Below are 21,571 nucleotides of genomic sequence, written 5' to 3'. Positions count from 1 at the left end.
TCCCGTTCCAAACAATAATAAAGGGGCTGTCGGGTTGTCAATCGTTACCACAGATCTTTCCATACAAGACAAAGCGCTTGAAAAAATTCAAAACAATTTAATTTTCGATTAAAAATAGCACAATATTGTTTGAATAATATGGTTTATTCTTCCCTCTAATACTTTTCCACCTTCCCTTTGAGAATTTTCACCTGCTCCACAGGACGATCATTTTTATCCGTTTCGACAAGCCCTATCCGCTTGATCACTTGCATTCCCGTGTGAATTCTACCGAAAATAGTATGCTTCCCATCGAGCCACTGCGTCGGCGCCAGCGTAACGAAAAACTGCGACCCGTTGGTGTCCGGGCCGGAATTTGCCATCGACAGTATCCCCGCTCCGGTGTGCTTCAAATCCGCATTGAGCTCATCCGCAAACGTCGCTCCATATATCGACTGTCCACCCCGACCGGTTCCCGTTGGATCACCGCCCTGTATCATGAAGTCTCGAATGATGCGATGGAAGATGGTGCCGTTGTAGTATCCCCGCCGGGTGAGCTCCGCGAAGTTCCGACAGGTGTTTGGCGCGTGCTTCCAGTACAACTCGATTGAGATTTCGCCCATTCTGGGAAGGGGAATTGAGCCTTGTTGCATGTGGTCATAAATACAAGATTTTGTTTTCACTTACGTTGTTTCGAAAGTAACAAAATGTGGCTGCCATAATTTATCCGGAATACCGGTTGTATTTCCCGTTTGCAACGCTAACATCGTTGTTTATTATTTGGTTACGAAGAAGAATATTAGTCGGTATAACCAAACATAAAAAATCAGCAGCTCAGTTCACTGTAAATGTTTATTTACAACCACCTGTTTAGAATGGAACGTTAGGTAAATGGAACAAATCGATCAACAGGATCAACACGAGCTAATACGAGGGGCCTTGTTGAGGTTAATTTTTACCCAAATCTACAATCAGAAAAATAAATAGTTAATCTACCTAAATGAAAATGAGAGATCGCGTTACTGTAAACGCAAAATCCAAGGAAGGAATGATCAGATTTAGGGCGGCTTCATTTTGTTGTATTTGTCACTTCCCGTATGTTACCGAGAGAAAAACCGGAAATTTTCCGAAAAACTCCGAAGAAAAGTCAGAAAATTCGGAAAATTGATTTCCCATATATTCTACAAACATATCGTGATAAGCATTGTTAGTACATTCGATGTATGCGCTAACGAAATTGACTCTTATTCGAAAATGAAAATGTTCAGATAGAATAACGCACAGCTGCAAAAATGGATCGACAAATGTGTTGATAAACGCAAATTCCGAATAAGGAATTATCTGATTCGAGCCGGCTTCATTTTGGTGTAATCGTCTCTGATCGAAGATCAATGTTATGATGGGGAAAAAAATTGAAATTTTTTGAGAGAAAGCCCGAAAGAAAAATCAATTCCTAAATGTTCAACGATGGCATTATTATTAGTCTAATTGGATTTCGCTGTTGCGGAATTCAGCTTTGCATTCCGTTGGTGTGAAGCGAAAATGGCTCAGGTCGAATAACGCGCATTGAAAATAAAAATCATGAAAGAAAATTTACTTTTCTCTGTCAAACATGTATCCCATGTAACGGAGAAACATGCTGCTAGTAAATCGAGAATCTTGAGCGGAAATTTTGTATGAAAATAATCTGATATTACAATGACGAGCTTTGGTAGAAGTTCTAGGAATTTTATAGTAAAAGGAAATTGTAAAAGGCCATTTAGAAGATCAATCAATGAAAAGTTCTGCGATTAAACGCACGAACATTCGCGTAGTAAAAAAACCTTAATATCTGGAAAAGTCCATATAAAAAAAATGATTTTGAGCTGGACGAAGTTCACCGGGTCAGCTAGCCGGGTCACTAATAACTATGAGGCGAAAACTACTGTACAAGTTCGATTACTGTGGAATGACAGCACTGTAGCATACCAACAATTACCCCTATATTAGAAGATCCAATATGAATCCAAACCTTTATCTCAAACCAAATTTATCCCGAATTTCATTATATCCATGTTTAAGCAATACTCGTTTTATTGTCCCCTGAACCATTCCCGATGAATTATTCAGTCATAATTAAACCGATAGTGATCGGAAACTTCGAAAATAAAACATCCCCTTATGACTTACTCATCAATACCTCTTTTCATTGTTTTCTAATGACTCCATCAAAAACTGGCACACGCTGTCCACATTCTCTTTATCACCGCATAAAAACTAGCACGCTCGCGGTTCAAGTGCATTATTATGTCACCCGCGCGCGGCGTTTTCCGGGTGTTTTATTTCCTTTGAAACGAATGCTACGTGAAAGCAAACGATGACACACTACACTCGCCCCAGACTCTTCACAATCGCTTGGGAGCACAAGTAAGCATAATTTTATTATTGACCCCGTTCACAGCGATCGATTCAAGTTTGGTATAGAAAATTGAAGTTACTGATTGATGCGAGCCGAACAACCCCGCAATTAAATAGCACCTATCCAGAAGCGCTTTTATGTACAAGTTTTATACACATACACGTTGGGTTTTCATAATACATAGGGCCCTATTATAGAAATCGAGGCGATAAGAATTTTGCTCGTTAGACCTATTTTACTATTATAGAAATCGAGCAATTCGATAGCACCGAGCGAGTGATAGCTATCGATGCAAGTGTCAGAACCTTTCGAGTTTTTTGGTTCACTTGTTGCATATTTTCAGAGAAAAATTTTGTTTTGGTTTGCGTCCCTGATATTTTCCTTTAGGAAACATTTCAGAAACGCTTGAATATATGCAATTTTCAACACATGTTCGTTTGTTTTGATCAGTATTTGTTTTACGGTGCTGCCAGAATAGTCTATACAAGGTAAGTGTTCAATCCAACATTATTCATATTAATTATGTTATAATTTACAATGCAGAACTTACTTCCAGCACATATTTCAGTGGCTGAAAACGAGTGGACAGACAAATCACCACCTGTTTGAACGACTCATTGAATTAATGGAAGCGAATGTAAACATTGCTCGAGGTATTTGTGGAGGAAGTTCTTCTACGATACATACAACTTCATAAGTAAATTTTATCAATTACTATCAAACGAATTTCCTACCTAAAAATGTCTGATTTCTGCTAGCGTATGTTAGTACACTGAGAGAAATAATTAGTAAATATAACGAATTTTTTGGTAAATACTACCAATCTATAGTTATTTTCGACCGTACTAATAAACACATATGTCAAGCAGAACCATGATTCGGAAGCCCAATATCGGCTACATTTTCTCGCCGAAAATGCACATATCAGAATTATATCCTTATTATACCTCCGTATTGCCTTATGGGAACAAAGAAAATGGTTAATACGCGCTTTTTTCACCAATTTTCAGATATGACAATATCCAAGCTTACTAATGTTATCGAGTAAAATATACTAATCTCTGGTAGGGATGCGGGTTTGTTGACAATATGTACAAAAAATTTGTACATTCTACTAATTTTGCATTACCAAATGTATTTAGTAGTTTTCGACCGAGGATTTTTCTAAGGGTACGTGTTACTTTTGTCAGCAATTTTCTTTTTTATTGCTATACTATACCAAACTAAAGCTAAAGCTGAAATGTCTTGCAAAACAATAATGATTTTTTTAAATTACAGGTTTGGATTGACATGAGGTGAAAAGTAAATAAACTCTAGCACAATACAAGCGAGAATTCAGGGCCAAAGGTGGTGGCCCAATACAATAAAACTATTGACGCCGCTACAACAAGAAATCGACGCTTAAAGAGAATTACTTTTAAAAAATGTTTTCCTCAAAAAAGTGGAATTTATGTGTGACTCCTTAGGGAATTCCATAGATTGCAGTTGTGTAAATAAATGAAAAGATACATTTTATAATAATTATATTTTTGTAAAGCAAATTGTTCCATGATATCGTTTCCATTACACATCCATGCATGCATTACGCCTATTAAGCTTCATTCGTTGAGGGAATATCAGTTTTCTCCAAAACATAACCATATTAACACTTTTGGAAATACATTTTCATAGCAGATGAAGATTTGGCATCCTTTCTATAGTGCTTCGTGAAACATTTCAGGCTTGTTTCAAAATATTTCATCACAACCGCTGACATTCGAGCTTGCTAACGAATCGAGCAGTTTTCCTCGATTTCTATAATTCCAGATTTTACTCGGTGTGATAGTGATAGTGATTGTATCGAATCCTCGATTCGATTTCTATAATAGGGCCCATAGTTGGATTTTCATTAATCAATATTATACAATTTATCGAACAAAATTTAAAATTTATTAAGTTTTCATAGAAATTCTCGGGTTACCACTTGATCAGGATCAAACTATACAAACATAGGCTACATATCAGGCGTGCGTGTTGAAAATGTCCGATTTTTTCTATAAAAACACAAATATTTTTCATGAACTGTGCTCCGGCCCTTTTTTTGTAATGAAAAACACTGCTTCGGGACGATAATATTCGGGTTCAGTCTGATCGGATGGTTTTAAGTGTCAAGATGTACAATTTACAAGAACGTATATTATTCGTGAAATCGTATTACTCGAGCAACCGAAGCCTTAATGAAACTTTGTCCTCTTATGGTTAGAATTTCAACATTTCTCGTCATCGATTACTTTCTCTGGGGGTATGTTGGGGACTGTTGCTATGTTCATAAGCACAAAATTTGGAGGGACCTAAAGAAGAAATAACTTTATTTTTGTTTTCTCAAAATAAAAATCGGTTCACTTTTGTAGAAATTATTAAAATTTGTTGGGTGAGCATTTAATATGAAAGACCCCGTATGTTCCAATGTGAGAATTTGCATTCGCTCGAAGTTTGAAACAAAAATCCTCTACTACTACTAGAAGCTTGATTGCTCACAGTTTATGTGAATCACTTTCAGAATATAAATTTCAGTGAAAAATGTTTAATAGCATGAGAAAAATATGAATATTCGACGGGGCAGAACTCTCAGCATTTTCTTTCATTCCCATGCTTGTGAATGCTGAATTAATCACTCTAGAATGAACCAACCTGAAGCTCGAAACGAACCTAGACAGCTTCGCGAACAGCTTCGTAGACAGTGATTTTCTAACCGGAAAATATTAGAAATGGACAAGAACTGTGAACAGTGTAAACAGTGTAAACAGTGTAAAAAGACAGTTTAAAGTAAATAGAAGAATGGAAAGATAATGTACAAATGTATCATGTAGCGAGAAATAATTTCACTACCCCGATGCTTTTTTTTGTCTTCTGGTAGTTCAAACTAAACCATTTATCTGAGAATGATTACGTATGAACACTCATGAAATTTAGACATACTTTACAAACTTGAATGTGAAAGTTGAAAGAAACGGTTTACATGATTGGCTCGAAATTTGACTAAAACTTTTACTAAAAAGGTTTTGTTCATAAATATAGTAGTTTCACTAGCTCAGATTGCTCGAAAACGGAAGTACACGTAGTTTTTACACACCAACTCAATCGCGAGCGATCGGATAGAAAAACACAACTGAAGATAGAGTTTATTCATTCAAATTACCAACAAACGATGCTAATAAACAGTTGGAATAATTTGGAAAGTTCATGTCAAATATTTTTTTTTTGTCAGTTCATTTCAATACATTAAAATAGAAGCATCTAGATGATTCTAAAACATTTTGTTACCCTATTGGATAGACAGGTACATTAAGCAGGTATTCAAACGTGAACTACTCGCTCAATAATAACACATTCCATTTGTGTTGGTACAGTTGAATGAAAATGCATTTGTTATGTAGACAAAACTACAAAAATGTCTTCACATGCTCTTGTATACGGATTTTCCCAATATATAATTTTTTACCCGCAGATCAGTTATATAATAATCAACAACCTTCCGTATTTCATCAGTTCAATGTGAGCAGTTTCAAGAATCGAAACGACGAAGTGTTAATCTAGTTTATTACCCATTTTTTATGCATCGATTTCCAGTAATTCGAATTGAGCGTGTGTTTTGTTTTTCGCAACAAACGTTTGATCGATTATCAGTTTAAAAACCGTTGTCTGCAAACTCGAGTCAAAACAAACGATCGTTTACTGACCGGGAAAATCCGTTCGAATCACAACCGACTTTCACGTCAACGAATAATCACGAACGAGCGAACGAATAGCTCTTTGCTCTTACATTGTTAAGTTTAGTGTTAATTTTATCAACGACTGCAAATGTGAATGCTGTGATTCAGAGTAAAGAGTTACTAGATTTTGTAACGGAAGAAAAGCTTTAAATAGTTGTGTTCATATGTATTATTAAATAAGTGCTAGCGGAATGGAACAGGAAGCCTTCTTAACGCCAAGGAAGATCTTCCAGAATGCCTTTAACGCGGCCCGGAAATCCACTGCGGGCGCAAATTCGCCCTCGATGATGGTCTACACGCCAACATCACTAACTCGGTCCGCCAGCACTAGCGGACGGTTTAATCTAATGCCGGTCATTCACACACCTCCCTCGAGACTTGTTAATGGAAAAGTGATAAACCCATTCGAGGCACACCTAGCGGATCGGCTCCATTTACCGGTCATATGCAGCCCGTCATTATTTCACCGTCCAAGTACTCCCCAGGCGGGAAGCGTGTCTCAGTTTGAGTGGACTATCGATGAAGTGTCCTACCTGGGACCGGCAAACGTAGAAGCCCACGAGACGCAGTTCATGGAAACGCCCGACCCGGTGCTGGAAGCGAAAGCTCAAGCTGCGATAAGTTCCTACTTCAAAGACAATAATATTGGTAAGTTGAAAGAGTGGGCTGTGTTTGGAATATATTAATACTAATAACGTCTACTCTATACAGTTCCTAGTCCAGTTGACTGCCAGCTACGTAATCAGAAGATTAATTTCACGGGAGAATCTCCCGCTCGCAGTAGCTTCATCGGGCGAAAAGCCAAACGAAGGCGAGATGGAATCACCCAAACTGTATTATCTTTCCCACCGAATTTACCCAAAGAAATCGAAGATCTTTTAGTTCCGTACTTTAATTTCCATGACGTAAGTAATCTATAGAATTCTAGTGTTTCTTTCAATCAACTAATGTAATTTATTTTCATTGAAGAACCAGCAACAAACGCATGAAACAATCGAGGAATCCGACGTTAGCATCGACCATGAAGCACGCGATGCGTCCCTGCGGAGGAAACTTTTCAACTGTTCGTACGCATCCACCGCATCGGGAAGCGATCGGAACGGTGATTCCCTAGATCAGATTGATTTGCGCTCGATAAGTCCTGCCCCAATCACGCCGGAAATCGACAAAGATGCAAGACAAATTCTGAAACGATCCCGCTGCTTTGGCTCGCAGGAAATCACGATCGATCCGGCGGACATTTCTCTTAGTCCGGTGCTGTCCAAGGATAAGGAATCATTCGGAGCGCTATCTCCGATTTCCAAGAGTTCTGTGTCGCCCTCGCCACTGAAACCGCCCATAAATTCTACTGAGCTGGAATCGGACCATGATGCGATCTACAGGAGCACACCGGAGCGGCCGAAGGCGCTCTTGCAGATGAACTGCAGTACCAGCAATAGCCATCACATGTCAGTGGAGCTGAGTGATAGTCATCGGGGTAAATATCTAGATTCTTAAGTTGTTTTTATACGTTTTCATGACACGATTCGAAACGCTCGACAAGAGTTCTTTGTTAAGCTGAATAAAGGGTAATCTGTAGATACTATTGATTTTTTTTGTAAAGCGCTACTGAATACAACACTCCTTTCTAGTACACACCCGAGTTCAATTAAAGGATAGTCGTTATCTTTTTCAATGCTCCGATCCATTTCCAGAAGTGAAATCAAAGCTCAGATTTTGTTGCCCTGTCAGTTATAGTAGAAAAACATCAGCTTGTAAACAACGCGAACGAGGGACTCGTGCATGCAATGGTTACAAATCATCATATTAGAAAGCTGTTTTTTCCTATTATATCGAATTATAAACAATATCAATGAAAACTAATTATTTTTTTCCCTATTTCCCAGGCGACAAAAAAGCGAACGATCTAACTGTCGAATTCACCGAAGGAGATTTCTCCTACGACGACACCGAGAATGCCTCGTCCGGTTCGTCCTCCATCATGTCCCAGTATCCGACCACTCCTCTGCGTCATTCAAACTCGAAGGAGATTCGGAGAAATCGGAAAAATCTCTCCCGTTCATTTCTGATGTTCTCCGATGAAGATCGCCTCGAGGAGGAGCGGGAGGAGCAGGTTGCCAAGGAAATTCACCGGAAAAGCTTCAGTGGCATTATTGCTGCTGCTGCTGCGAGCAAAGAGAACTCCTCCGAACTCCAAAACTCAACAACCACTCTAGCAATTAAATCAGCGGGGCCGGAAGCCGCCGCCAGTGGGAACTTTTTCCGCATGGACAGCGGCTTCAACGAGGAGGAAACACGCGGAAGTTACGCGGAGACTGTCGACTATGAGACTGATATTTCGATGCAATCCGATTACTGTGAGAGTCTCGCGCCGAGACCGCAGGGCGGTGTGGATGCTCCCACTAAGGATAGTAACCGTGCAAAGGGTTGCTCTATAAGACTGTGAAGTAAACTAAAATTTGAGATTTTTGAATGTAGACGGTTCAGTTGTTTACTGGATGAGCAAAAATTATGCGACACAAAATTAAATTTTAGGAATGAACATATTTGATCTACTAACGTAGTTAGAATTTTTACCTCAAGTCCAATTCATAAACATGTGTATTTAAGATATTGCAATTATTCTAAGTGGAATTGTAATAAATCAATTTTTGAAATTTTAACCCTGTTTTTAAACAGATCTACAAATTTAAATGAATCTTATGGTGACCCTATTCAACCAGTCTGCACTGCAAGTGGAGCAAAGCCAAACATATGCAAAGAAAGAAAGTTGAATTTTAATGATTCATTCCATCGCGTTATTTGCTTCTCACTACTTCCGATCCACATTTGGAGACCCCGACGTGATTGAAACGGACTCCAGTCGAGAGAATGCTAAAATCAAATCGAATGTCGAATAATTTAGCATTTTTACGAAGGACGACATTACAAAATGGTGGATTCAGTTCTAGCACAATAGAATACTGCAGCAGGGGCAAATATGTTACCAGATTTCTGGAAGAACGATCCACATATGTGGTTGGCGCAATGCAAAATTTCGTATTTTGTAAATCAAGGTAATTTCTTACCGACTAGAGGTGAATGAACCGCAAAGTTTAAAGCCTCTTAAAAACAAAGAATCGAATCGAATTCTTACCGAGCAACTTCATGTGTTACAAATTGCATATATTTAAGCGTTTCTGAAACGTTTCTCAAAGGAAAATATCAGGGACGCAAACCAAAACAAAATGGGCTTGGTCACGAACGAAATCCATTTCGAAGTGACGTACGTGATCAGGCCCAATAAACCTCTGGCGATAAGTAACAAGCAAACTAAACTAATCGAAAAAGTATGACTGTTGCACCGATAGCATTCACTCGGTCGTTGCTATGGACTTGCTCAGTATCTATAATATCTATAATATCTATAATGCAGTCAAATTTTGACACGTATCCATTGAAAGATGGTGCTTTGTGATAGTCAAGTAGATTTGTGCAAGAGGCGCCATCTAGACGTCAACCTTATGAATTTTTCAGCCGAACTGTTAAAATAAAGCTAACGAGCGAATTCTAATCGACTCGATTTCTATAATAGGGCCCAAAATTGCGGCACATTATTACAAAAATAGATCAGTCCGTAATATGACACGTCTCTGAGTGACTGAGTGTCAAATCCTCCCTATGAAGACAAATACGGTGTAGTTAAAGGTCAACTGGCCAGCAGGAATGGCCAATAAAATGATCTATTCATCCACGGTCACCATCGTGGCTGTTTATATGTCCCACTGGACAGAATGCTGATTATGCCAATCTCAAAGAAGGAAATTGAAGTTGCTACAGCCGAGATTCGACGCCTCAAGACTACCGCAGTACGGAACCGTAACAGGTCTTCTTCAAATCGGAGACCTTGCGGCGAAGACCGAAAAAACGGAAATCGAACAAATCGTTGTAGAAGGTTTAGCGCAATCACCCATGAATAAAACTAGTCGGTTGTCCGCTTTAATCGGCATTATCAAAAGCCACCGGCTCGTAATTTTCGATAGAACAGGTAATATTCGTTTTCTTATTGAAATAGGCTCGGATGTGTCCATCTTTCCAGCGACAAGACAGGATAGAGTAGGAGGAACAGTTCCACACAACTACCAGGGATCTGCATAGTCGTTGTCAACTGAGGATGGTCAGCTGACTATCTGACTGACTAGATCCGTATTCAGTTGGTAATGACTTTTGGCTTCTTCGCGCAGTTTCTCCGCAAAAACGACTAAACAGTCAGTCGGGTGTTTAGTCGCTATCTTCCTCTACCGACTCGACTATATCATTTCATTCTTCCCAGTCAAATTGTCTTCATTGCATTTTGAAGTGACTTCCCCCAAAACGAATTCGTTCCTCTCTCTCTCCCATGTATTACGTTTGCATGTATCGATGTTTGAGTTCAACGTGGTTTGACAAACACTACATGTGATCTAGATTGTTTTGTATCGTACACGAAAATTACGCACACGTATAAAATAGCGTGCAGTGTGTGTGCGCTATTTTGCACGCTGTTTAGTAATACTAACGCGAAGACCTTTATAGCATACCTGATAACTGTCAAGATTCATTGGTATGAGTTCACGATGGGTAGATAATAAACCGTCCATTAATGGAGTAACTACTTTTTTGCATCAGAAATAAATTTTTCGTTCCTCTTTAAATGGACGTAAAAATAAGATTGCGTACGCAATTTCGTAATTTCGTTCCTAGGGGGGTAGAAATGTGGATTGAAGTCGGTTTAATGAAGAGGCAGATTTGTATTCATTAGTCGAGTCAGTTAGAATAACCACTGACTGGACTAGTTCATCAGTCATCCTCGCTAGTTAACGCTAGTCAATTCATTTTCTAGTCAATTCACTTTTTGTTGACGGCGACTGCCGAAGCAGTTTTAGTCGAAACGAAGCTACTGAGAGTACACCCCAAGTTAATTTTTGGCACATGTTATGGCATCCCGATTTATTATATCAAATGAGCTCAAAAATACCATTTAAATGAAAACATATGAAAGCTTTTCGTATAGTTTGCCAACGACACGGCCCAGACAGAGAAAGATATATTCTTGTTCATGTTCTTCTTTATACTCTTAGAAAACACTTTCCAACTTCATTTTATGATGAGGTGTAATATTATCACGCTTCTCTATAACAGCACTGGCAGCTATATGGATAGCGTGGTCGTGTGAAATAGCTTTGCATTCCAGCCGACCTTGGTTCGATCCCCATTGTACAATCCCAAATGAAATGAGAAAAGAAAACAGAAAGAGATGTCTGCACGCATACATACAAACCATTTTTAAGCTTTTAAAACAGCTCATTATTCGCGCATTTGACTCTCCAGCATACTAAATGGCATAATTTCTGCCAAAGATGAAATGCTTTCTGCCAACGCTAGTTCGGGTGTAGGAATAGGAAAATTTCCTTCGAGCCAGAAAAAGTACTCAAATTTTGGTAGAGAATTAACTGCTGCTGCAGCGAAATACTTCCGGCATTTAGCGAAAGGACGAGTATTCGCCATTTTAACTGATCACTTACCACTGACTTGAGCTTTGACTATACGAATCCGAGTACCCACTTGCCTCACGAAGAGCGATATCTGGAATTTCGCAAGTGACATCGTTCGCAAGTGACATCGTTGTGGATGTTTTTTCGTTCGTTGGTGCGGTAATGACCTGAATCGATTTCGATGATTGCTAAGAACCAACCAAATGACTAACAATTAAAAAAAAACTTCTGTCGTTGAAAAATTCTTCCCTAAAGCTCGCGTTCCGAACATTCCCTCAATTGCGCTCATAGTTGATTGCTGATGTAGCTACTAACGAAAATATTCGTCCTTATGTTCCAGAGAACCACCGAGAAAGCGTAATGACACAACTTCATAGCTCATACAGGTGCTCTTGCAACAAGGAGACTAATCGCCACTCGATTTATTTGACCTCACATTAACAAAGATATCAACCAATTGGTGCGGACATATCAGCAGTGCCAACGCTCGAAAGTAACAAGACACACCGTAGCACCTTCATTAACCTTTGATATACCTGAAGTACGCTTTCGAAATATCCGCATCGACCTCGTCGGACCTTTTGTACCTTCCTATGGAAATCGTTATTTGTTGGCTAAAGGGTGTGTCACATCAAATTGCATCACGGAAAAAACGCTGTAGAAATTTAATTTTTAGGAATTATATCTTCAGCTTTCGCTTATAATCAGATAAGAGTGTATAGATCACGTTGGCCATGCTTCACTGTCAATTTCTCGTAAATTTGGAAAAATGTCGTCGAACGAAAAAGAGCGTCGTGAATTAATCCTGTGCACTCATTTCGAGAATCCGGAGTTGTCACATCGGGACATCGGTAAGATGCTGGGAATCGTCCAATCCACGGTCAGCAGAGTACTAAAACGATACTTCGAGAACCTAACCATCGACCGGAAGGTGAAGAACGGCAAAAATGGATGCTCCGTCAGTGGAAAAGATCACAAGCGCGTAGTTAAGCAGTTTAGACGTGATCCGAGAAGTTCGATCCGGGATGTCGCCAATAAGCTGAATTTGTCAAGTTCAATCGTCCAGCGGACCAAGCAGCGGGAGGGCCTGCGTACATACAAGGTTCAGAAGGCTCCTAACCGCGACGAAAGGCAAAACATGGTGGGGAAGACGCGAGCCCGGAAACTGTACACCGAAATGCTGACGAAGCCGCATTGCCTGGTAATGGACGACGAAACCTACGTCAAAGCGGACTTTCGTCAGCTGCCGGGCCTGTTGTTCTTCTCCGCAGAGGACAAATTCAGCGTTCCGGAGGAGATTCGCAAGCAGAAACTATCCAAGTTTGCTAAAAAGGACATGGTGTGGCAAGCGATCTGCTCTTGCGGAAAGCGGAGCGCCCCCTTCGTGATGACCGGCACGGTAAACGGGCAGGTTTACCTTAAGGAGTGCCTACAGAAGCGCTTACTACCACTATTGAAGCAGCACGAGGGCCCGACCATCTTCTGGCCGGATCTCGCTTCGTGCCACTATTCAAAGGACGTGTTGGAGTGGTACGAAGCCAACGGGGTCACCTTCGTGCCAAAGGAAATGAACCCGCCCAACGCGCCGGAGCTTCGCCCAATAGAGAAATATTGGGCGATTATGAAGCAGGCCCTCCGGAAGAACCCAAAAGTTGTCAAATCGTAGGCGGACTTCAAGAGAAAATGGATTTCTGTTTAAAAAAAAACTACAACCTGACGTTGTACAGAACCTTATGGACGGGGTAAAGAGGAAGGTGCGAGCATACGGGCTTGGGCTCGAAGTATGAATAAAAAGAAAATGCCAAAAGTTGTTTAATAGTTTTTATTTTACTGTCTAAAATTTTCAAAAGGATCGGTCTACTGGGCGAATTTCTACAGCGTTTTTTCCGTGATGCAATTTGATGTGACACACCCTTTATCATTGCCCGTTACTCGCGTTGGGCGGAAGTGATTCCACTTAGCGACAATGACTGGGCCAACCGTCGCTAAACCTCTATACGCGGGATGGATAGCTCGTTTTTAGACTCCAGAGCCAATCACATCAAACCAAGCGAGAGTCAGAGGTTTTCAAGAAACGCACGCGATTGTTTGATGTACACCGCAGTCGAACGGAATTATCCGAAGATTTCACCGGACTTTCTACACAAGCTTCTAAATATTTTTATTCGAAATATAACCCAGTTTGATTCTACACTCTTAGAGGCGAATTAACTACAAAGTTTAAAGCCTCTTAAAAACAAAGAATAATTCTACACATTCGTCCATTCTCGGGCAAATTGTTTGAATCCTTGTGAATAAAACTTTTTTCTATTTCGACGAAAATTCGCCTACCCATTTTTCGACATCTTTATACTCGGCTCTACAAGTGCATGTCCCATTGAAGCAAAAAAGTGATAATCTGACGGGGACAGGTCTGGAGAATACGTCAGGTACAATATTTAGCGTTGTGTAACGATGCATTGTCATGTTGTAATATCACTGTTGAATTCAGCCGTATGGCACCCGCCATGTTTTTGGTGCAAACATCTCAAACGTCAAAAGTATTTGTTTTCTTCAAAACAGCGATCCGCGTTGACGCCATTGAGCTTCGTTTACTAGTTTAGGGGAGCGTCAAAGAATAGCTGATTTTCAGTCGGAATAAACGTTTTCAAAATTAAAATTATGAATGAAAATTAGCTTTTCCATATCAAATTAGTATTCTATTTAAATTAAAAACATGTTTGTTTGCAGTTGGGGAAAAGGTCTCATATGAAAATTGTTTATGGAGACAACTTTATATTATAATAAAAAAAATCAGTAACAATGTTGGAATTGTATAGCCATATGGTTGAATGAAAGTCAGAAATATGTGTCTCAAGTAATTAAATAACATGATGTGAAAATTTTGATTCAAATTTTGAAATACAAAAACCGGCTTGGTGTCTTCTAATCTGATAGAGATTACACTAACGAGTTTGGGACCCAAATTATGGCCCTAATTTGAAGTCGCCACCAGACGTCGACACTATTTTTCTGTCATCGCGAATTACCAATTTACCACCATCTGACATATCGTGAAGTCGATGATGAACTTTTACAGCAGAGGGATAGTGAGATATGCGGTGACGGTAGGTAGAGTGAGATAGCGATAATCGTGCCACACACCTGGTTGAATTCCTTCCTACGTTGTGTTCTTTTAAATTCTTTTTCGTCACTTCACTATTTCACCTCTTATACTGTTTTATTTTCTTTCGCTAATCACCTTGTCTTCGAGTCCATTTCGGTCTTTTTCCATCAATTCAAAGTTTAAATTTATCACTTATTGTCTTGCACACCTGATATACGTCGCAAAGACAATCGACTGAAGGGATCCTTCAAGACTAATGATTTATTGGCGCTCGAGACGTTTTTCATTCCGTTCTAGACAACGAACACTTTTGCCGATATAATGTGAAAAATACAGAATCATGTCGTAGATCGTATCGAATAGCATAATCGAAACGTATCAACTGGACAGATACTATCGTTCCGCTATGCTGGAATTTGGACCGACGTAATGAAACTATACAATGGCGTTATTCCGCATTTTTTTCTTGGTCATGGTTTATGCAAAACATAATATCATAATAAAACATGTAATATATAAACTGATAATCAACTCCGTAAATATAACGTGAATGAATGAAATAAACCTCAAAAACGCGATTGTCGCAGCATGATTAGCCGATGATGCCAATTAAACAGCAGATCGTGACATTACGACCATCGTGGCACCTTATCATAAGCAGCCATAGCGCGTATTTCTAATCTTCATTATAAAGCTATTTGGATTTTTTTTTCATTATCTACGCAAGAGCTTCCCTTACAACAGAAATGAATAATTACGTGTCTGTTGAGATCATCGATATTTCATTCCTTCAGGAAGACTCCAGATCATTGCACTTCATTCAGGTTCGTGATCTCAGTTCGGACGATTCAATCTCAGTTTGGCAGACAACTGCACAAAAACAGATAAAAATCCTCTTCTGAAGTCTCTGTGTGCCGTTGTCTAATGATGATGAGCTATTACGTAGCGATTCTACGATTGTCTATATTACATGGACGCGGTCGGTCATCATTTTCGGTAATGTTTCTGCTCGTCTCTTAAGACATGGAAAACTATCCGCAAACGGTGATTGCAAATGTAAAGATGAAGCAGATTTGCAGTATGACAAAACCTGATTCTAATCACAGATTATTCAGCTCACATACTTTCACATATCCTTCGAGTGTAGTTTAAAAATTTATGCGTAACAAGGCGATAGTGTTTCGTGAATAACGCAATAATGATGCAAGTTGTTTTAGTTACAATTGAACACTCAAGGACTTAGCAAGTGGTTAGCTTACTGTAGACCTCTGGCGGATTTTGTTAGATAAGCTTAGAAATGACATCTGCTAGTTCCTTTTGACGTAGAACTACGTCTTACATTAAGGGTGCCAAACCAGAAAACAGGTCACGTTTTTATGAAATAAAGTTAACGTTAATAACTATTTTTGCTGTGTACGGATTCTCACGATTTACATACCAATCGAATCGAATCTCTCTAAGATTTGTTTGATATGCTGTATATGGTTTAAATTGATGAAAATTGGAAGCAATCTCATTTCCCCATACATTTGTTCTGTCCATTTGTGTGATTTCCCGAACAGAGCTGTCAATAACGAGCAACGAAGAGGAAATCGTAAGATTTAAAGTCTCCGTGAACAAGGGGAAAGAAGAAGAACGAAGGGGAATATTTGCCTACAGTATAAACAGTGGATCTCGCTGAGGCAAACGTTCATTCTTCGTAAGGACACCGACTGGACAATACCGTTGCTGGGCGAGCTGGACGGCGAGGGATAAAGTGCCTTTCTTAAAACAATTGGGGTGGACGCGACCAAGTTACTCACTCGCTGATGTCTCTGGCATTGCAATCATTGCATCAAACTGATGCCATTGCATGAATGTTTTGAGCTACACAATTGTGTGGGGAATCATCAAGTTAGGCTATCGCCGGCTCACCAAGAAAATAGTTGATCTGGAATTATGCCTGTAATTTGGTTTCGCATGGCGGTAGCAAAACTCTTTCCACTAAGCCTAACAGCTAAGCTAAAACAACTAACAACTAATCTAGACAGGCAATATTAATAGAAAAGGCTGTTGAGAAGAGCGCAAAACGGATATAGTGTGTGTATATTTATATGCTTCAAGCCATCGATATATGGATATTTGTGTGCGTACGTGCGTGCTTCATAACCCGTACGTAAAAAATAGTGCATCTTCGCTACGCTGAAACCCCATATGTATTCGCTCCCGTGTGCATTGGTGGTGCAAATTATATTTAAAATATATTATAAATTTAAACAATGAGGGGAGATAGTGGGAGGGAAATATTTGCGCTAGGGTATTAGTAATGAATCTCTACTGAGGCAAACATTCAGCAATGCTACTCTTTTCGAAGTTGTTGAGATTAACAGAAAGAGTTTATTTCGTTTATTTAGTCACCATGAAAGTAAATGTCGTTCTGGAATTTTGTATGTGATTTGGTTTCGCTCTCCAGTAGCAAAACTTTCTCCATTAAGGATGACAGCTGCGCTTATCTTGAGCATGAGAAAGTAATGCAACTTTTTTCGAGGCCAGCCAATATTAACAGAAGCGTTTTTTGAGAATAGCGCAAAATGATGAGAAGTGTTTATATTTCTAGTAGCTTTGAGCCACCAATGTATGGCTCTGTATGCATGCTATAACAAACGCTTGTTTGGCGATTGATTTACGTTGTACGAACGATTCCTAGAGGAGCGATTCCACTGAGGCAATACTTAATAACAGGTAGCATGATATTTGATACTTGCGAATATTGTCCTTGTTGTTGTTTCCATACGGTGACAAAGATATAGGGATGTAGTTATGAGATGTGGAATAATGGTATTGGTGCAACAAGTATATAATCGACTGCAGCCGAGTCTATGTCAATTGCGAAAAAGGCCACCGGAATAGCGTTCGAGATAAATTTTCAATGCATTGACATGAAACAAATTGTGACTTACGATAGGACTAGGGTATTGTTCAGCGAGGGCGAGAATGAATCATCAATGAATTATCAACAACTGATTCAACAATTTAAAATACCATTTCAGGGCGTTCAAACTATTCTACCAAACCGTTATTTCTAAAATTTCACAGCATTATAAAATAATATTCGAAGCGACTTGAATAAAATAACAGCGTAGTTCTACGTCAACAATGCGGTCGTGTCTTGGACACAACCTCTCATAATTTTTTTTTTCATGATTATTTACCATTTTCAGAACCAATTTTATAAAGCGCAAACAGTGAATGATTTTTGGAAAAATCGGCATCATGTTCATATTTTTTAACCTACTCAATAAAAAGTTATTCCAATTTGCTTATTTTATTGCATCAGCAATTCGCTATTTTTCATCCATAGATCGCTATTTTCATGGACGCTCAGATTCCAAGATACCCCACCCTATTTGGTAAATAGTATGCCAACATGAGTTTTCCAGGTTATTAACCGAAATGGCAAGGCTACCAATTATTGACATGTCAATTGTTTTGAATTTTCCATAGAGGATACTTATGAGTTTTGAAATGGTGTTATAAAAACTGGACAGCAGAAATCCTCATATTTATGCCCAATGAATAATCCAACGATTCTTTTGGACGAAATTGACGTTAAATATACTTTATTCTAAGCATTGAACAATGTATGAAAATATCATGTTGAAATTCTAACTGTTTGTGTTACAACGAAATATATTCAAGGTGGTCTTAGAGAAGTTGGACTGAGTGTATTGAACAGAATTCGTGTAGAGATTTACAGCTGAGGAGATTGCTTTTCATTGAAGCACATGTTTCGGAATTAGAGATTGAAGCCAATGTTCAATCACATAGCTGGCGAAAACCTCCAGTATATTGATGACCTTATATCTCTTTCTGCTGTTTATAGGATTTACATGGAAAATAGAAATTTGTTGAACAAAATTTGGAATTATTCAAGAAATAATTCAAGCGAACCTATTGAAAATCCAATGCGTTGAAACACACTGATATGCGAATGCAGCATCGAACCAAGTGGTGAGCCAGAGTCACCACTCGAGTGCGAAGGGTTAATATTGGTATCTCAAAGAACCAGATGGTTCCCTGGGTGAAGGCTTCTGGTCGACACGTTGTTCTCCAGCAGGATGCGGTGCCTTATCTAACGATGAATCGGACACACCGTTCGCTGTTGGAAAACATTGAGTTTTGATCGAATATTCATGGCCACGCATCATCCCGGATCTTGACTCTATAGATTATTCTATCTGGGCCTATGTTGCAGTACATACCTGTATAACATCTCACTCCAGTATCAGCGCCTTGAAGTAGGTTCTGCAAAAGCCATGACAGTCAACGTCAGATGGTTGTATTAGCAGAGTATGCTTTAAAACCTCGTCGAGGTGAACAACATAAATGCAGGTAATATCAAAACACTTCTTGAATAAGCCTAATAAACATGATTTATCCCAAAACCTTTGATAAAAAATAAATGAAACATAAGAAATTACATTTCAAAGGAACCAAACAAAAAAAAACTCTTTTTTTATTTGGTTCTACATGAAGGCATAGAAAAATTTTATGAAGCGATAGAAAGTTGAGAATAGTGCCGGCTTAGCAAGAGGCTCCATAGAGTCTTGAAGTTTTTTGGAGATGGATTAAAATTGGCTGGTATACATTGGAATAGATGAGATAGATGAGAGTCTAGATTTTTTCCCCATGCCCTCAAATGTTTAACTAAATTGTTTCTAAATATTTCTGTCCCTCGTTCATTCACACTAGAATTTCGCGCGTCCGATCGCTGCAAATATTGAATACGTCACATATAATCTACGTCGTTTCGTCTGCTGCAGCATCACTCTCGCATGCTTGCTAAACAGAGAATGCACAACCCACGAAAAGCACCAACATCTAAAATGAACACTTCAAAGAACGTCGGCCGATCGAAAGAAGAAGTCAACAATGGCCGAAACACGCCAACGTGAAGAGGAAGTGGCGAAAATTCGAGCCACTAATTCATACTGCGGTGAATCCCCGTCTGCTCGAGCTCGACCCTGATGAATGACCAACCGAGACTCCGTTATGTAAGCCCGAACAGTTTCCATATAGTTGTTATACTTAGATCGGACCCCACGCGCATCGATCGTTGCTATGCCTAGATGGAGGCTCGTTAGAAAAAGCTATTATTTAGAGAGGTGAAATTGCGTGATGAGAACATTCAGGTAGGTCGTAAATGACGATGACCTCGATATTGTGCTTAAGTATCACTGTTATGTGACTCAGCAATGTTGGAAACCATCAAATAATGTTAAGCGGTTATCGGTTTCGTTCGATTATGGAACACTTGGTTTTATATTTCGAATGGCTCTTAACAGTAATCACTTAATCTATTCAGCCTTTTTCGTTACATAGTTGGGCAGAGGAAACACGGGACAGTAAAATCCCCGCTTATCCTGCCGGTAATACTATGACGATCCCCTGTTCTCGTGTTTCACACAGATAGAATTACTAACGCTGTTATACTTTGATTGCCACTGCATAGGAATAAATAGTTAACTACAATTTCAGCTACGTCATGTTATTTGATGCTATTTCTTCTTCCGGGCACAGGCCCTCCACGGTATGATCACAGAAGCCCTTCAGGCTTCGGTTCAGTCTTCAGTCTCGGTAGCTCCGCTGAACAGAAGCACATCTCGTGGCTCTTTTCCTAGTTCCTTGCGGAAACGATCCGACAGCTGCTCGTGATCGCAGATGCGAATCCTAGCGTTGTTTCCCGTGTAGCTCACATTCATCGATTTGCTCTGGTCACTCAGATAGATCGATCCCTCGTTTCCAACGTAGTTGATCTTGCCGTAGTTCCGCATAATCTTCACATTGTTCAAATTGCCGATCACGTTCAGTGTGCCCTCGTTCGATTTCACCAATATCCGGTTCTGGTTCCCAATGATCTGCAGATTGTCCCGGTTGATATCGATCCGAATGCGTTTCTTGTTCCCGCACACATCTTGCGATTCACGAATTGGCACGACCATTTTCAACCGCAACTACTTTATAACACACACGTCCGACCTGATACGCGTTTCGATTGCTAATGATGGAGCGATTGTAACGGCAGGTCCCATATAAGCCGGAGAGCCACGCTCTCAAAGTTGGCTCAGCGAGAGGCGCTTTCTTCCGCCACTCATCGAATACGCGCCAAACGGTGATTTACACGAGCTCTGCGGTGTTTGATGGGCAGGAAGCGTGAATGTGATAATCCTGATGTACTTGAAATTGGTGAAACATCCCGTGTAGCAAGTGTTTGAACTGCTGCATAGCACCATGGAAAGCAATTAGGGATTGAGTATCTGCACGCGTGATTTATGGGTGATTTACAATTTTCACACGAGATAATGCCAGCACCGGTTATTTATTTTAGCGATAACATCGGAATTGTCGCATCTAAATCGTTGACATTGGAAAATAGCACTCAACTTGTGGTAAAATATGCACAAATAATACGAAGTGAGTGTATTTGTTTCCAAATGAACACAAGAACAGTATTCATTCCAAGGCTTCGCCGAATACAATACGCTCAAGGACTCCAAATAGAGATGCTTCGAATTGCGTACATGATCTACCAGTTTGGTGCTAATTATTTGCCCCAATGTGATGCGAACGGAATCGAATCTTTACAACGAGAATATAAACAATAATTATATAGAGACCATCGGAGCTGATATTTTGAATCAAAATATAAACACTAGGGTGCCAATGAAAATGGTCATCTTCAATTTCAAAAAGCTACCCCATAAAAAATTCACCTCGAAAAAACACCCTATACCAAATATCAGCTCAATCAGACTTAAGGGAGAGTGGCGCAAAGCGGTCGAAG

General features: G+C 39.6%; 3 protein-coding genes across 3 annotated transcripts; 1 reads left to right on the top strand and 2 right to left on the bottom strand.

Annotated features, from left to right (window-relative positions):
- Nucleotides 1–77: 77 nt before the first annotated feature.
- Nucleotides 78–855, bottom strand: LOC129769222 (peptidyl-prolyl cis-trans isomerase-like 1). Its single transcript, XM_055771328.1, has 2 exons — nucleotides 667–855; nucleotides 78–603 (listed from the first exon to the last, which is right to left on the bottom strand). The coding sequence occupies exons 1-2, from the start codon at nucleotides 744–746 to the stop codon at nucleotides 156–158; spliced, it is 528 nt and encodes a 175-aa protein (XP_055627303.1). The 5' UTR covers nucleotides 747–855; the 3' UTR covers nucleotides 78–155.
- Nucleotides 856–6,066: 5,211 nt separating this feature from the next.
- Nucleotides 6,067–8,792, top strand: LOC129768424 (protein aurora borealis). The gene is made up of 4 exons (XM_055770076.1): nucleotides 6,067–6,777; nucleotides 6,841–7,034; nucleotides 7,099–7,606; nucleotides 8,016–8,792. Exons 1-4 carry the CDS (start codon nucleotides 6,321–6,323, stop codon nucleotides 8,573–8,575), a joined length of 1,719 nt encoding a protein of 572 aa, XP_055626051.1. The 5' UTR covers nucleotides 6,067–6,320; the 3' UTR covers nucleotides 8,576–8,792.
- An 11,221-nt stretch (nucleotides 8,793–20,013) lies between these two features.
- Nucleotides 20,014–20,805, bottom strand: LOC129769307 (uncharacterized). Its single transcript, XM_055771466.1, has one exon. The coding sequence runs from the start codon at nucleotides 20,727–20,729 to the stop codon at nucleotides 20,349–20,351; it is 381 nt and encodes a 126-aa protein (XP_055627441.1). The 5' UTR covers nucleotides 20,730–20,805; the 3' UTR covers nucleotides 20,014–20,348.
- Between the last annotated feature and the right edge of the window lie 766 nt (nucleotides 20,806–21,571).

This window comes from Toxorhynchites rutilus, chromosome 2 (assembly GCF_029784135.1).
Source record: "Toxorhynchites rutilus septentrionalis strain SRP chromosome 2, ASM2978413v1, whole genome shotgun sequence".
Taxonomy (NCBI): Eukaryota; Metazoa; Arthropoda; class Insecta; order Diptera; family Culicidae; genus Toxorhynchites; species Toxorhynchites rutilus.
The sequence above is the reverse complement of the archived record's forward strand: the minus strand, read 5'-3'. Positions and strand labels throughout refer to the sequence as shown.

Bases quoted from the DNA above. Each gene is read 5' to 3' on its own strand.
- LOC129769222 (XM_055771328.1), bottom strand. From the start codon at position 746: ATGTTAGCGTTGCAAACGGGAAATACAACCGGTATTCCGGATAAATTA. The intron at 604-666 runs GTAAGTGAAAAC...TCCCCTTCCCAG, and splicing joins TTTGTTACTTTCGAAACAAC to AATGGGCGAAATCTCAATCG.
- LOC129768424 (XM_055770076.1), top strand. From the start codon at position 6,321: ATGGAACAGGAAGCCTTCTTAACGCCAAGGAAGATCTTCCAGAATGCC. The intron at 7,035-7,098 runs GTAAGTAATCTA...TTTTCATTGAAG, and splicing joins CGTACTTTAATTTCCATGAC to AACCAGCAACAAACGCATGA. The intron at 7,607-8,015 runs GTAAATATCTAG...CCTATTTCCCAG, and splicing joins GCTGAGTGATAGTCATCGGG to GCGACAAAAAAGCGAACGAT.
- LOC129769307 (XM_055771466.1), bottom strand. From the start codon at position 20,729: ATGGTCGTGCCAATTCGTGAATCGCAAGATGTGTGCGGGAACAAGAAA.